General features: G+C 35.5%; 1 protein-coding gene across 2 annotated transcripts in view; it reads right to left on the bottom strand.

The window, feature by feature from the left end:
- CRYZL1 (crystallin zeta like 1) overlaps positions 1-17,107 on the bottom strand; it is a 28,102-nt gene that overhangs the window by 8,947 nt on the left and 2,048 nt on the right. For both annotated transcript variants that reach the window (XM_039318841.1, XM_039318851.1), the window contains exons 2-7: positions 15,451-15,519; positions 10,110-10,187; positions 7,225-7,297; positions 5,843-5,887; positions 2,935-3,003; positions 1,183-1,316 (exon numbers count right to left, since the gene is read on the bottom strand). In XM_039318841.1, the coding sequence (XP_039174775.1) occupies positions 1,183-1,316; positions 2,935-3,003; positions 5,843-5,887; positions 7,225-7,297; positions 10,110-10,187; positions 15,451-15,519 (468 nt within the window). The remainder of the gene's footprint in view (positions 1-1,182; positions 1,317-2,934; positions 3,004-5,842; positions 5,888-7,224; positions 7,298-10,109; positions 10,188-15,450; positions 15,520-17,107) is intronic.

Genomic DNA, 17,107 nt, shown 5'->3' with positions numbered 1-17,107 from the left:
TTACTTTTCTGCTCTATCTGGAACGTCAGAAACCTTGAAATTTATACTTTTCTTCATTTTTAGCAGCATAAAGGAACATAAAAGATGCCTTGAGAAATGTTTCTGCATAACATGCTAGCAAAAGAAAATCTACACATTATCCTGAACCTAGTTCCATTGTTCCAAAAATTCAGTTAAAATCTTTTTTTCCTATATCACTATTGGTTTTAATCCTGTATTCTGGGACAACACAGAACAAGCCTTCTCCATCTTTTTAATGTGTCAGCTCTTCAATATTTAAAAAAGCACTAGAATGATTTCACTTTTATCTTTTCCAAAGTAAATATGTCCTGTTCCTTCAACTTTTCTCCACTGGAATAATTTTTCTTAGCTCTGAACATTTTCATTACTTTCCATTGCATCCATTCCAATTTGCCTACGTTCTTCTTAGGGTATGAGATTCTGACTTTTGAGATTTTTAAAACTTTAATTTATTTAAAGAACTTTTATGGCCAGCCAATTCACATAGTGATCTTAGGTGACTGACAACCGATATAAAAAAGATCATGCCTTTTCACCAGGTGCCATACTATGGACCCATACTATTCATATTTCTGTCCATCCATCCAAACACGCACACAGGCAGATGCAAATTAAGTGAAATTATTGCTTCTCTATGGTTTTTAAACGTGTGGTTCTGTTAATAAAGCCACAAAACAGATACTTTTTAAAAATCATTATCAGGTGACACTTGTGATTCAAAAATCTATAACTATAATTCAATTACTGCATCCCATTCCAATGCTGAACTTGGTTTTCTGTATTGCTTAGCAACAGAAATACCTGTACTGTATTTTGCTTGGCTGAAATGCAAGGGTAGAAATTAGTGGGATTTAGTTTTTGGTGAAAAAAAGCATGCCAGATTTTACTGGAATTTACAGAATCACTCTATAATAGTCCTCTCCATAGCCAAATAGATATTAGTAGCCAGTTGCTTTCCCCCCCATCCATTTAAGTAGCAGAGATTGGGGCATTGCTTAAGGTGTTCATTTAAGTAGCACAGACTAAAGTGATCATTTGGAAAAAAGAACAAGAATTGTATGAACAGAAGGCTGCTTTAACAGCATTGGATTTAACCCATCGAATCTATTTCTAATAAATAGTTTTCAATATTCTTAAGTTCAATGGCATTTTTATACATACACTTGCACCATCCATTATCAACACGTTCTTTCCATCAGAAACATAAGAGAGGTAATGTAGAGCTGTATATGCACGAAGACCGTCACGAATGGTCCCAGCTGATTCAATCCAGGAGATTTTTTCAGGTTTATGAACTGTTTCACAAAGAAGAAAGTTTGGTGATAGACTTTATAGCAGTGTTGAAGCATACAGATGGTCCTTGACGAACAATCATTTGTTTAACGATCATTCAAAGTTTCAACAGCACTGAAAAAAGTGATTTATATCCATTTTTCACACATATGACCGTTGCTGCGTCCCCATGGTTACGGGATCAAAATTTGGATGCTTGGCAACTAGCATGTATTTATGCCAATTGCAATGTCTTAGGTCACATGATCACCTTTTGCGACCTTCTGACAAGCAAAGTCAATGGGCAACTGAGATTCAGTTAACAACTGTGACAAGAAAAGTCATAAAATGGAACAAAACTGATACTTTACAACTGTCTTGCTTAGCAATGGAAATTTTGGGCTCAGTTATGGTAGTAAGTCGAAGACTACCTGTATATTGATCTAAACAAAATAACTAAAATGAAATGTTCAATTTGCTATAACTATGAAATCATTATCACACAAAAGTATTCAATATCTTCCCTTCTCCATTTATTTCTCTATTAAACATTTGATTGGTTTTAGCTGATCAACTATCAGAGAGTTTTTAGAATAATGTTGATTTGACAATGATAAATGTCAAGGAATGAACATTTGAAAAAAAATCAAAAGTAACTGAGTAAATTGTTTTATAAAACAACAATTTGTATTATTATTGATTAAATTGTTTTGAGTGCTAAGTTAGGCTTCAAAATATGTTCGTTAAGAAACAGTACAGTTGAACATTGTGAATCTAGACGTTACATTCAAAATTTAATATGAAATTTGATTGGAGATGTTCCAAACCAGTTTCAAAATTATAGAAATATAAGGGCAAACTGAAATCCAGGTATTATACAAACCTATGCATGCCATCTGACTATATGAAACTTCATATTTTCCTGTAAATTCTATATATTTATATGATTTGCAGTATATACAACACTGACAAATCTCCAAAGATAGCTCCAAATCGAAATGCAAATATTTCCGTATTTCAAAGCAAACCTCTGTAATGGGGCACATTTTCTAACTGCAGAATAAATTTTGCAATTGAAATTTTGTTTTTTATGAATTGGGCATGTTTTGCAATGTGGAAGATTTCCAAATATGTTTTTCTACAATATAACTTTAATATATTTACCATGGTTGAGCATACTGTATATAATAATAACCTTAATTCCAGACCCAACTCAATGTTCTGTCCCACCCCCCAACCCCCTGTTGTGATTTTTGGGAAGGACAAAGGGAAGATTTGGCTATTTTCCTTCTTAATAATTAGTAAATGCTTCCAAAAGAAACCAAGAACATCTTAGAATAACATATTAAAAAAAACCTAGGGTGAAATGCTTGCTTTTACACTTTCAGGATTAGTCAGAAGGAAAAGTGAGTGAAGTAATAAAAGAAGTTTATCAGAAACAGGTGACTCAGCTTTAGTAGTTCTGTTTAAAGAGAATGATAACTACTACTGCTATTATTTAACTCAAATGATAAAGTTTTGATCTAAGATGATAATGTTTTCGCGTTAAACAAGGTTTATTCACAAATTGAACAATTTTTGAGTATCTTAGGCAGTTACATTTCAGAAAAAGTAATGTATTACTGTTTTCTACCTACATACCTAAATAATGCTCATGAACTAGAATCTCTTCACACAATCCAGATTCTTCTGAGTCCAATGGTAAAATTCCTATGAAAACAGGATTTCCTCCAGCTTAAGACAAGAGTACAATCAGCTGAACAACATCCAAGCACAATCATTGACTTGCACACCTTTGAATTCCATATAATGCATCTGAATGTGAATAGCTAAGAAGCTTAATGTAATTTGCCCTTGAAGTAGACATAAATAATCTGAATCAAAAATCCCCCATTTTGTTCTTTCTTGAATAATCATATTCTGTAAAATAACACATTAAAATAAAACATGGAGTATAATTAAAACACATTCTTATAAAATTGTTATTATGGGAGGGGGTGCTTCTGTGATCATGAATGTGAGCCAATCACAATCCCAAATTCAAGAAAACAAATAAGTGAGATGGTTGTCTCCATTCATCTATCTTTCCAGGATTTTCTCTACTACTTTTTTACCTTTATTTTTTTATTAAAGGAAGGTAGGCCAACAAATCATCAGATTGCAGTCACTATTTTTAAAAATGCCTATTTGATGTGCCAACTTTCATGTTTTTTAATTGAAATAATCTAAAGCAGATGCCACACAGAGTTTACAAGGACATAAGGAGCCATGGTCATCTAGTTGCTCATCTTTGGTTTAAGACTAACAGTCTGCAGTGATTCTTAATATTTGAAGAAGAACATTAAGAAAGATACAGATGGGCTATTATGCTGCTTCTTTCCATGTTTCTCCCTTGTATATATTCATCTATGCACTGACTTTGAAACTTTGAGGATTTTGAAAGATTAGTTTAGGGCCTTTTCCTATATTTGTCTTGCTTCTCCATCATTAAATATTGCTATCATTTAAAGTATTTTTATAGCATTTGCTTCAGTCTCATAGGCACACGTTATTTTGATTCATTTATCTCTTAACTTGGAATGAATTTTTAATAAAAACAGATTCCTAATATAATTAGATGCAAATGACAATTTACTATAAAGTGATTGTCACAATCTTTGATTTCTTTCCCTGTAGACAAGGAATTCAGTTTTTAAGATTTCTTCCAATATAGAGAAGTTCAATACTTTCTTTCCTTGTCAGCATTTTATTGAAAAGCTTTAGCCTTCCCACATAATTATAGTATAGGGATTAATAGGGGGAAAAAAAAGTAATATAGGTACATTAGAAGGAGAATTATCAATAAAGCTAAGGCCAGGGAGGAAAGTAACAAAATTTCTCCACTGTGCTCAAGATTATTATACAAATCCAACAACCCAACTATGAACAAAGCATACAGTAATGGGTATTTGTTGTTAGGACTGAATGTGCTGGTTAAAATATTAAAGAACTATGTCTTCTTGAAGCTCAGGACAGCTGATCTAGGGGCCTCCTTTTGTGAGCTGAGAAGGCATGTATGTAAATGTCTATGGAGATTCTCAATCATCCAGGTTATGGTTGTCCCAAAAGTGCTTTTTCCAAAAGGCAACTGGACTTTGTTATTTTTTTCTTTGAAAAGTTTCACTTTTCATCCAAGAAGCTTTTTCAGTTCTAACTGACTGGTGGGGGATGAAAGGATTTATATTCTTTGCAGTCATTTGGTTGTTAGCACTCTAAGGGTTGGTCGTTAGCTTTTTGAGAGTCATTGAGGCCACTTGGGGGTTTATCTTTAGCTTGGTAGTATAGGATTCTGATTCTCTCAGTTTGTGATCCAGTGGATGATGAGAATCCAAATGTAAATACTGATCTGTGTGGCTTTTCTGTATACTTCAATGTTGAGGCTTCTGTCTTCCTTGATGTGTACTGAACAGTCCAAGAAGGCTAGATTATTTTCCTTAGCGTCTTGTATGTGAACTTAATGCTGCTGTCCACAGTATTGATGGGTTTGGTGAAGGCTTCCACTTCCTGTGTTTTAATTTTGAGCCATTTTGGGATTCTCACCACCCACTGGAGCAGAAACTGGGAGTAAGTATATAACGCTACACCTGGGCTGAAGATTTGCCTACCAAAGAACAAAAACACATCACGGAAGCCCTCAGAACTTGTGGCTATCCTACCCTAACTTGTGGCCTTCATCAAATCCATAAAAAGATCCAGCAGGAGTTCCTTTATAACAGAAAAAGTAGAGAACAAACAGAGCAACATCGTCATTCTATATGTTGTAGGAAGATTGGAAAAACTCAGGAGGATTCTCAACCAACACAACATTTTGGAAAAAGCACCTTTGAGGTTGCCAATAAGTGTTTTCTGTGCATAGCCACATATGATGAAATTTTATTCAAAGGTGCTCAAAGTGACCATGCCAAACCTTTGAACTAATGTAAGAACTTGATGCTAGAAGTAACATGCTCAGAAGACTATCTTACAAAGTGTGCCTCCAAATGGTACACACCCCTCTGTTAGCTATAATTTTAGTGTCTAACCCAGTTCTCATACTGGAAAAAAAACATTGTAAGAGCAGCCAATATATGTCTGAGAGATGTGACCTCTGAATTCTAAATTAAATCTTCATAACAATTAAGGGAGTGAAAAGCTCTTTGGTCTATGATATATCGAACAGCATTTCTGGATCTGGCTTTCAGTGGGAAAAATGGCAGTTTAACCTGGTTTAAAATGTAGAAAAAGGTTAAACATTTGAGGATTTACTTTGACTAATATGAATTGCACGCTGATTCAAAATAATTATGCCATGGTATGGAATGACATTTACAAAGATATATTCAGATGGGAAAAATTGTAATTGCCATTGTTGAGAAAAAATTCTGTGATCAAGATGAATGTTTTATCTACAGTGTTGTATCTATTTCAGACAAATACTCATTCTGAATGTCAAAATAAGATATATTTTTAAAAAAAAAAATTATGGTAAATTTTTACAATTTAAACATTTTAGTTAATTAGATAAACTTACCTACTACCTCATCTTGAAGCTTAAAAGAAGACACTTTATTTCCAACTGGAAGAAAGGAAAAAAAGGAACAATAAAACACATAAAAGAACTATGGTACTTAAAACAATGTTACTGTTAATAATAATTTATTATAAAGTCTTCTAATACATTATGCAATCCACAACATGATAACTATAGGCAGTTTTAAAAAATACTGAGAAGGGCAAGAAAAAAAAAACTTTCTCTGAAATAGAATTTAATAGAAGACTAAAAAGGGAAGCAAGTCCAGGCATTACATTCCCAAGAATAAAAACTGGAAAAAAGACTATTAAATTTACATACCCATTTCATATATATAGCTTCAAAACAATCAGATCCACAGATCAATCAACAATATGCAAGCAATAAACAAAATAAATTCAGTTAATCAAGATAATGTATTTTAATTCAAGTTGGATGTTTCTGTATCCAACTTCATTTTCTAGGTGCATATGTGAGCTAAGACAATCTACTATATGAACAGCAATTTACTACAGTTTTATGTTACTTGTCTGGGACTGCAAAATCTACCTGAATACAGTTCTATAGATCTCCACAGACATCTCCCAGAATACAGTTCATTACTACTGATTTGCTAGTCAAAAGTCTGGCAGTCCTGTCCTAAGGAATTAAGGAAAAGAAATAGTCAAATAAAAAAAATATGTCTTTTCTATCTCCATTATTCTCAAACATTTCAATGCATGCATTTATATAGACAAACTAGTTTGTAAATATAAAAAGAATTGGATGTTTGAGAATGAATTTAATGAAAAAATATCCTAGAAATTATTGGCTTATATGTTAAATAATAATTGGCACATGTTTTAAATTAAATTTCCAATCAAACTTCCTCACTCAATCTCATTAGGTGAACCTATCATGGTAAACAGTCATATGGCTTCTTTAAATTTTGGCCTAATACGTTGTAGAAACATCTTACTGTCATTTACAAAACATGATTTCTGTTTGCATGATTGTGGAAACTACTGTCTCCACTGCAGCATTAATGCAAACTTTTATACAGGACAAAAAATGAATTTTAAGCGGCTCTCAAATAAAATGATCCTGCACTTTAATTCTGATAAGCCTTTAACATTCAAGACTGCTAAAAGTAAAATACCTCTCAGTTGGCATACATTTTTTATTAATTAGAGATGTGATGGGGAATCTGTGGTCCTTTAAATATTGCAGAATTGCAACTTCTAGTAGCTTAGGAGTTGTAATTCAGTTGTAATTCTGGAGTTTTGTAGGTTCTGAGAGTGTAATAGGATCTGTTAGAGGATTACTGAACATAGGGACTGGTAATTTTAATATATGAATACTTCAATATTTTATAAAAATATTATGCAAATTAGTATACTTACTTTCCAACACAACACCAGCAATTTCCCTTCCAACAGGTAGAACTTTCTTCTCTTTTTTTATTTCTGATAAAAACTTATGACAATAACAGAAGGTCAATTGTCAAGTTTAGTACATCTGCATAAGGAGCAATAAAATGCTAATATGGATTCCTGCTACTAACAAAAATGAGACCCTGGTTATTTGGAAAAAGAATAATAGAGTCTAAGGCTGCAATAAAATGCACTTTTTACATAAAGCAAATATTGAACATAAAGAAATCCTTCTAAGTTATGCACTAAACTGTAAATCTAGCATTCTTGAAACTATAAACTTGATGTCAGAGTTTGGTTTTCATAATAATTACATTGCAAAAACAATTTAATTTTATAAATTGTAAACGCTTGAAAGTTTGACTAAAATAGCAATAGCACTTAGACTTATATATTGCAGCCCTCTCTAAGCGGTTTCCAGAGTCAGCATATTGACCCCAATAATCTGGGTCCTCATTTTACCGATCTCAGAAGGATCGAAGGCTGAGTCAACCTTGAGCTGGTCAGAATTGAACTGCTGGCAGCCGGCAGTCAGCAGAATTAATCTGTAAAACTGTATTCTAACTACTACACCACCATAAAAGTAATACATATATATTTTCAATTTTATTGTGTTTAAAAGGAAGCTGTGTAAGCTTAGAAACAAATATTTATCTGTAATTATCTATAAAGTTTCTATTCTATATTTTAATTATTAAAATCAATATCAAAACATAAAATATATGACTTTTTATTCTGAACATATACTTTTGAATGCATAATCTTTTAAATTGTAGCTCTACTTCTATGTACACACTGCCAATTGAACTAACGGGACAAGATAATGTACCCAAAAGAGTGCTTAATTTCAGTAGTCAGGCAGCACTCACATAAACCTGTATTAGTGCCAATGTATGTGTAATGGTAATCATGTGAAAGTCTGAAGTAACATATATGTAGTAAGTGAATCAATTATCATGTGTACAATAGACCATTGCAAAGTTCTTGCCTATTCACTATTATGACATAGAAGCTAATATTTGAGCCTTAGGATACAGTATTATTTTTCTCCCTTGATGTAACATTTGATATATTTGACAAAGTAAAAAATTGCCTGAAGGACCATTTTGTCTCAATTATATCAACCCATCTCATCCGGTCAGGCAGTAAGAACATATTATGGACTCTGTCAGTTAAAGAATTCTGACCGGAGGGGTCTAGGAAAATCATCTTTGCTGTCATCCTTACCTTATGGAATATTTTGCCCCCTGAGGTGAGGTTAACCCCCACTCCCATCGTCTTTTGGAAGAGCGTTAAGACCTGGCTCTCTCAACTGGCAGGGGGATCCAAGAACAATATACAACCCTGGGGATGGTTAGTGGCTTGAAGGCACTATCTTCAACTTTTGTTGCTTTTTGTAAGGATCTTATGGTTTTTACAATTTCTTTTACTTGTAAACCACTCAGAGTCACTTAGAGAGTAAGATGGATAGTGTAAAAATTTAATCTTATATATATATATATATATATATATATATATATATATATATATATATATATAATAAGGTCTTTGGTTGTTCGGGTTTTCTCCCGCGTAAAATTGGAAGTGTCTTGGCAAGTTTCGACGAAGTCACATTCGTCATCTTCAGGCTGGTGTTTTTAGCTTCTTGCTTTGAGCAGCAATGTGTGGTTTTAGCTGTTTCTTCCTTTTACTGCCAGTGAGGGTATGAACTGATTGGATGGGAATTGGGTGGAGGTGTTTCTGAACACAGCCAAGCTCCCATCAATCAGTTCATACCCTCACTGGCAGTTAAAAGGAAGAAACAGCTAAAACCACACATTGCTGCTCAAAGCAAGAAGCTAAAAACACCAGCCTGAAGATGACGAATGTGACTTCGTCGAAACGTTGCCAAGACACTTCCAATTTTACGCGGGAGAAAACCCGAACAACCAAAGACCTATATACAAATACCCGCGAAAACCTCAGAAAACATATATATATATATATATATGTAAATGTTCATTTGTTCAAAATCTTAAATCTCCAAAAGTTCTTCACTGATTGCTTTGAAATTTTGAAACAACGTTGCATTCAAATACGCACGTGTTTTTATATACCTATATTACCGTAAATGCCGGCGTACAAGGCGACCCGGCGTATAAGACGACCCCCGTCTTTATAGCCGGGCCGCATTCCTAGAACGTCGTCTTATACGCCGTAAACTACCAGTATTTCCGGCGTATAAGACGACTCGGCGTATAAGACGACCCCCGTCTTTGGCGCCGATTTCAGCGCTCGCGGAAGTCGTCTTATACGCCGGCATTTACGGTATATAGATGTCACATCTGTGACAGGTAAAAACATGCTTTTTGTGAAAAACAGCACCATTTGTTGGACGTAAAAGCAACACATGCTACGATTTCAGACAATCTCTATATCTGCACAGACAATGGAATAACAAAAAATATTGTATACCCACAAGCATTGTGAAATTAAACATATTACAAACGTGTGCTTTGTCTTTTCTTTCTTTTCCATTTAACCAGATTGAGCCACAGCAACGCGTTGCTGGGAACAGCTAGTAAGTAAATAAATTTAAAAACTCAGACCAATTTATCTAGCAGGAAAAAAGCGAAGGATTAAAGTTAAGCATGTACCTACAAGTTTCAAGCTTTGTAGCAAGCTCAGCGAACAAAGGAAAAACTTCCTATGTCTAGAACTGTGCTGTGATTCATATATGAGTGTATATGATAGATAAGATGGTCAAGATATTAAACTTGTTTGCATGAACTTGCATGAGACTTTATGCACAGAAGAATAAATTTATAACCATTTGACAAATTTATAAATATATATATAAAAGGTATATCAAATACCTTTTTATCAATCCAGCTAAGAGCACAGGCTTTAACTTGAACTTTCACATCGTGGTCACTCACAATAGGAAGGCCATCCTAAGGTAAATTGAAAGTATAGGTACAATTTCTAATATATTTTTTGAAAGCAAATCCAACAGTTTGATTACAATGAAAAACAGCCGAGAACATATTTCATACTAATAGCATTGGCACATTAGGACAATTCAAGGTTAATCTGGAAACTTTCTTTGAAATTTTGATCCCATGCAACTGAATGCTTATACAGGTAGTCCTCAACTTACGACTGGTCATTTAATGACTGTTTGAAGTTATGATAATCTCGAAAAGAATGGCCTGTAAAACACTTTAAAATGCCCCCCTCCACTGATCAAGTGATTGCCATTTGGGTGCTTGGCAACCTGTTCGCACTTACAACCAATTGTCAAGTACCCCTGTGATCAGTTATCACCATTTACAAAGTCTTCTGACAGTTTCCCCAGAAAGTCAATGGGAAGTCAGCAGGGAAGATTGCAAGGTGCTGCTGGGGAGCTGAGATTTCCTCCCAACAGTCAGCTCTTTTGAGGGGGAACTCCTCAAGGGACTGCACAAATGGAGCTCAATTCCCAAAGATCTGAGCTCCGTTTCTGCAGCCCTTCGAACAAGTTTCTTTCCATGTACACAGGGGAGGGAAACTCTGAAGGGCTGCAGAAAGAGAGGTCAGATCCTGAAGATCAAAGTTCCACTACTGCAGCCATTTGAAGGAGTTCTCCTCCATGCATGGAAGGAAGATGAACTCCTCCTGTGGGCTGCAGGAACGAACCTGGGCTCTTCAGGATCTGTGCTCTTTTTCTGCACCTCATTGGAGTTTGTCTGCTTTCCATGTGTGGAAGGGAACTGCTCCAGTCAGGAAAGAGCTCTGTTCTTGCAGCCCATTGAAGCAGTTCTCTTCCACAGAGAGGGAAGAGGAAATCCTCTGGCGGGGTGGAGAAACGGAGTTCAGATCGCAAAGATCCCAGCTGTGTTTCTGCAATCCTCTGGAGCAGTTCCCTTCTACACACAGAGGGGAGCTGAACTCAGCAGGCAGCTCTTTTGTCTGTCTGCTTAACAACCTGGCAGATTGCTTAACGACTGCAACGACAAATGCCAAAATTGTAGTCATGTGGGTGTCTTGCTTAGCAACCGTTTCATTCAATGACCAAGATTCCAGTCCCAGCTGTAATTGTAAGTCAAAAACTACCTGTACTGCTGAAGAAATATATTTAAAATGGAGCATGTATTCCAAGCAGTATTAGGAACAGCAATGAAAACAGACATGAAGAATTACATTAGAAGCAAACATTTGTAAGAAATTCTAGCAGAATATTGTGCTTGAAAAGGCAATGGGGCATAGGAATATTAATTGGAGCAGAGAGGCAGTGGCAAGCAGGGATGCTTAATCTATTTCAATCTGCCACTTTGTTTTATTCTATAATCTGTAAAGTGCTTTTCTCCATGTGGAAAAAATACTATAGTGAAAGTAATTATAATTTTGGAACAACGAAATAGAGAATTGAATGATAGTAATGCTATAAAAACAAAATGAAATAGAAAAATGAAACATCTCTCACTTTCATCTGCTTTCCCACAAATAGTCAACTGTGGCACATATTTCCTAGAAACATTTAGTCCTGCCCTAAAAAAAGATGGCAAACTGCAAATCTCCTAACAATATGCATGTATTTTATTAAATCTTACTATAAAATGTTATAGGCAAAGCAATTCTAAAATAAATAATCAATATATGTATAGTAAAATCATTTTCATATAATTATTTGCCAACAATGCTTTCCACAACTGTCTTAGGACACCATTTATAAAGTTGGTATTTTAATAAAGCTGGCTGAAATACAGTAGATTCAGCATAGTAACACATTATTTATATCTAATATATTTAGATCTAATATGAAGACGGGTTAGATTAGTTTATGTTGAAATGGTTTATTTAATGAGTTTTGGAAATCACTTCACTCCTTTCTTTTATAGTGCTAATGTTACGTTCAGCAAAAATTTAAAATTATGCTAAAGATAATGGTTGTGACTTTAATATTCTTGCTAAAATGCAATTCTTGCTAAGCAATTCTTGCTAAAATGCAATGCTGACTTCCTTGAATTCATGTGGTTACGCTGTTTCCTCACTATGTCAGATCATTTCTTTAAATGGAAAGTGACAAATTTTGCTAACAGATGCACTTTTTTTCCCTGTGCTGTGAAGAAAATAACTGCTGGACTTAGAGGTTTCTACTTTAAAAATGTAAATTATTGCATAACTTTAAGTGCAGTAAGTCTAGGCTTGATTCTTAATGAATGGCTACATCATGTTTGGACTGCTTGGATTGTGCTATATGCTTTGATGTTTCTTCCTATCATAATATAGTTCTATTCCCTCTCCTGAGTTCAAACAACTCAATATGCTATTATATCTGTATTAACTATAGTTTATACCAGGGCTTCCCAATCTTGGCAACTTTAAGACGGGTGGCCTTCAACTCCCAAAATTCCCCAACCCCAGCATGGCTGGCTGGGAAATTTTGGGAGTTGAAGCCCGCATGTCTTAAAAATTGCCAGGATTGGGAATCCCTGGTTTGTACAATTATACTCCACCAGAATATTTGGAAATTTGTTGCAAATTAATTTTGATTAATTAATTAAGGGCCCTTTGACTGGAAATATGTTTCTTAAAATAAATGGTACTTAAATATACACAGATCACAAAATCAGTTAATAACCTGATATAATACACATAATAAAAAGGCCTGTGATCATGCTTAATTTATTTTGCTATTAAGAAAGCAAAATTCTACAGTCTACAATTAAATATTTAGCTATTGCAAGAGTTATTCTAGGATCCTTATCCACCAAAAATACAGTATACATCTCCCCGAATAAACAATTTTGTCCAAAGAGCTTAAAAAGAGGTATTAGCAGCCAATTTCTAATAAACAAAATTACAATAAAGTAAAATATGAGTCTGTGATTTGATAGTTTCATCTTTTTAAGGGAAAACATTTCTGCATAGAGTTTTTGAAATTTAGAAAATAAATTAGAAAACACAGCTGGTGACAAGATATTGAACTTCAATAGTATAAAAACCCTATTAAATATATTATTTGTAGGTTGGTCAAAGTATGTTGAAACGTAGACCAAATTTTATTCTAACCTAGTTGCATTGTGTGTGAGAGCCTTCTGTATTCAGTTTATAATTCTGCACTGGGAATTTGTTGCCTGAGAAATATGTAACCTTTTCTTGTCCCAAGCTCATCAGCAGCTTAGGTAAAAATCCCATTTTCTGCAATTTGTCATTTATTTGCTGTGTCCATGAAGAAAAATTGTCAGGATAAGATGCATCAGATCTTGAGCTTGAAAATTAACATTTGTTTGATATTAAAGCACAGTTAGACACCATTGTTTCAATTTTAGGAACTCTACCTCTAGATCAGTGGTTCTCAACCTGTGGGTCGGGACCCCATTTGGGGTCGAATGACCATTTCACAGGGGTCGCCAAACCACGCTGTCCGCCATTTTTTCCCCTTTTCCCTAGCTGTTCTACTCCCTCTTATTGATGGCCACACCCACTTGGGGGTCACCACAACATGGGGAACTGTATTATGGGGTCACGGTATTAGAAAGGTTGAGAACCACTGCTCTAGATATAGGACAATACTGTTTCATTTATCTTAGAAAATTGGTTTGTCATCTCTCTGGCTTGTAATAGTTGATGCCTGGGTTTAGTTTGACTTTGTCTGGGACTTGTGCCAATGTCTTGGTTTCAGAAAATTTCACTGCAGCTGCTACTCTTGCTACTGAAGTCTTCTAAGCATCCAAAGCAACCTAGGTAGTGTAAGCATGTCACTTCTCCAAATATTGCAGTACAAATCCCAGATACATAGTAGTAGTAGTAGTAGTAGTAGTAGTAGTAGTAGTAGTAGTAGTAGTAAAAGTTGGAAGGGAGATCATCTAGTCCAATCCCCTGCTCAGGCAGGAAATCCTATACCATTTCTGACAAATGGCTGTCCAGTCTCTTCTTAAAAACTTCCAGTGTTAACAAATGGAACATGCTGCATTTTATGCTCTTCAGCGCTCAAAGTCCCTTTTTAACACAAATGCATGACTTTTTTCTTATAGTTAATCTGTAATAAGTGTTCCTTACAGAAATAGGTATGTCCCTGTATGGCCAACTGGTGTCTTGATATGGCTATATCTCAGTTTTGAAGAAATAATCTACTAATGAATTGCTATAAAACTTGAATAATAATAGTCCAAAACACACTCTTATTTATCCTCTTACTGGTTGATGCTGAATTGGAAAGGTGACTGTTATGTATATCTTACTCTCAGGCTAGTATTTTTATGAAGTGCATATAGTTGGGTATCTCTCAATTGATTGGGGATGCCTTAAGTTGTGACCTAAAGATACTGTAAGAAGTCAGCACCCCCACCCAGAAGAATGAAATATTTTTGGGAATATTAAAAAAGGCAGAATATTATATTTCCCCAAAGGAGAAACGGAAAAAAATCTTAAAGTCAGAAAGCAGCCCGTCTTTCTTAATAGCCTCAAGCAGAAGCCTCAAGTCTTTAGAGATGGATATTTTGTACCTATCAAGAAAGACTGGGTCAATCTATTCATAAACAAAATGCCTTCCATCCCCACAGCTGATGTAATTAAGAATTTACATTTCCCCACCTAAATTCTAAGGACAGGACATGACCTTTAAGACATAATAGGATTAACCCACCATCATTAAACTAGCAAAAGACACAAAAACCCACCTCATTGCACAACCCAGAAACATTTGCACTTCAAAGTCTCAGGGCCCCATAAAGATCCATCCACTCTTAAGTCCATTTGGTCAGCGATCCCAGAACTACATGCTGTTGTTGGTTCTGCTCATCATTCTTTCCAAACAGCTAGCCTCCATTTTATTTCCAGTGTCTTAGCTTCCATTTTATTTACTCCTGGCTTGGAACTGGACCAGATGATTTTTCTTTCAACAATACAATCAAAGGTCTGCTTAAGAACAAACAGGGCAAAAGGACCTGATTTAGGTCAGTGGCCTCCAGTCTTTTGGGCACCAGGGACTGGTTCCAAGGAGAGACATTTTTCTGCGGACTGGAGGGGGCGTGGTTTCACATGCTGCCTGCATCCCATGGATGGAGCTTCCCTTGTTTGCATGGTCCAGTTTCTGGTATGCCGGTACCGGTGCCTGTCCACAGACCCAATTTAGGTGGCTCGATATACTGTTCAATTTAACACTGTGAAAGTATTAGTCCCTGATCAAATATAGAATTCTGAATGGATGTGTAAGATAGCAATGTAACTCACCTTTTCCAGGAAGATGAACTCTCTTTCTTTTTCAGAATTCTGCTGCCAATATAAGCCTTTCATAGTGATCTTTAAAATTCAGAGAAGAAAATAAAATCCCTCAGATGTTAGAAAATTTTCAGGTCAGATATAGTAGACCCTAAACAATTTCTATCTAAAAATTTGGTAAGTTTTGGTAAACTTCTTAAGTTTTACCCAAAAAAAAAAAAAAAAAAGATTGTGGATGTTAACCTATTACTTCCCATTCAAAAATGAATGCCAAATTGTTATGTGACATCGGTTAGGTTGAATAACATGCTCACTGAATTATAGTTTGTGGTGCTGTTTATTTTATTTATCAAATTTGTATAGCTGTCCCACTCTCAAAATCAACTGTTATAAAAATGCAGCTGTGATTAGTTTATGATTCAGTGTGCTGCACAATACATCCAACATGGTACATTTATGGTTTCCTGTTGTGCAAATCCAAACAATTTGTTTCATTCAGAAAACTATTGATCAATTAACTATGCATCAGTATTATTCCTTTCAAAATTGCAATAGTAAGCAACATAGCAATAGATCCAAAGTGCATTTTCTTCACTATGAGAAAAAAAAAATACTAGTATTTCCCCCCTTAGTTAATAGTATTTTGCTTTAGAAATCTGTAAAATCTGCTCAGCACTATGAAAACAGGCTTTAGGATATCCCATAACTCAAAAATAGGTTCGAATAAATCAGTTACTTTATTTACAGATTAATTAATCCACTGTATACGTGCAGCCTTTGTTTACTTCATTAGGGTCAATGTTTATATTTGGGTTACTATACAAAACCATTCAAGCATCTGAATTTATACATCACTCTGTGCTTTGATACTGAATTAAATAGTTAACATTCAACTATGGTTTACAAACCATAAAACCTGAATCCACATAATATACTATATACAAAACCAATCATGCCATATTGTAAGCAAAGGGTAAACCATTTATGTTACAGCTTAGATAGTATGTGAATCCTTATTAGCTAAGACAATCTTTTTTCGCCTAATTTTTCAGAAGGAACCAACACGTAACAGATATGGCTTATCAGTTATTACCAGATGGTTACAGGTTCAGTTTCAAGAGTCTGAAACTCTTTAAAGCACAACTGAAACGAAGCGTGGAGAGCAGCGGTTCTCAACCTGTGGGTCCCGACCCTTTTGGGGGTCGAACAACCCTTTCACAGGGGTCACCTAAGACCATCTGAAAACACATATTTCCGATGGTCTTAGGAACCGAAACACCGCTCCACATTCGTCTCCGCATGGCCTCCTCCGCCATTTGCAGAGAGAGAGCAGAGAGGCACTTTTGCTTCCCTTCTCTCTCTCTCAGGCGGACTTACCTCCTGCAGGGCTCCTGATTGGCCCCATACCCGGGTGCCCCACCCCCTGGAGAAGCACAGCCAGGGTCTCATGACCTTGAAGCTGCCCGGGGAAGTCCCGGGATCCCTGCTGGGAGCGGCCTGCTGGAGGCTCCACTGAGCGGGCCAGCCCTCCAAGCCACGGCCCAAGGGAGACCAGCCTGTCAATGCTGCAAATATTGTATATTCTTGCTTATGACAATATGTAGAACTGTCTGATATTTACGGGGTTAATACAGAGCAGAATGGGGGTGGGGATAAAGCCTGGGAAAGA

The sequence above is a fragment of the Crotalus tigris genome, unplaced genomic scaffold (genome assembly GCF_016545835.1).
Source record: "Crotalus tigris isolate CLP2741 ecotype Arizona unplaced genomic scaffold, ASM1654583v1 scf7180000017601.7605149639:7615979, whole genome shotgun sequence".
Lineage (NCBI taxonomy): Eukaryota > Metazoa > Chordata > Lepidosauria > Squamata > Viperidae > Crotalus > Crotalus tigris.
Note: the sequence above shows the minus strand (reverse complement) of the source record. Positions and strands in the feature narration are given on the sequence as shown.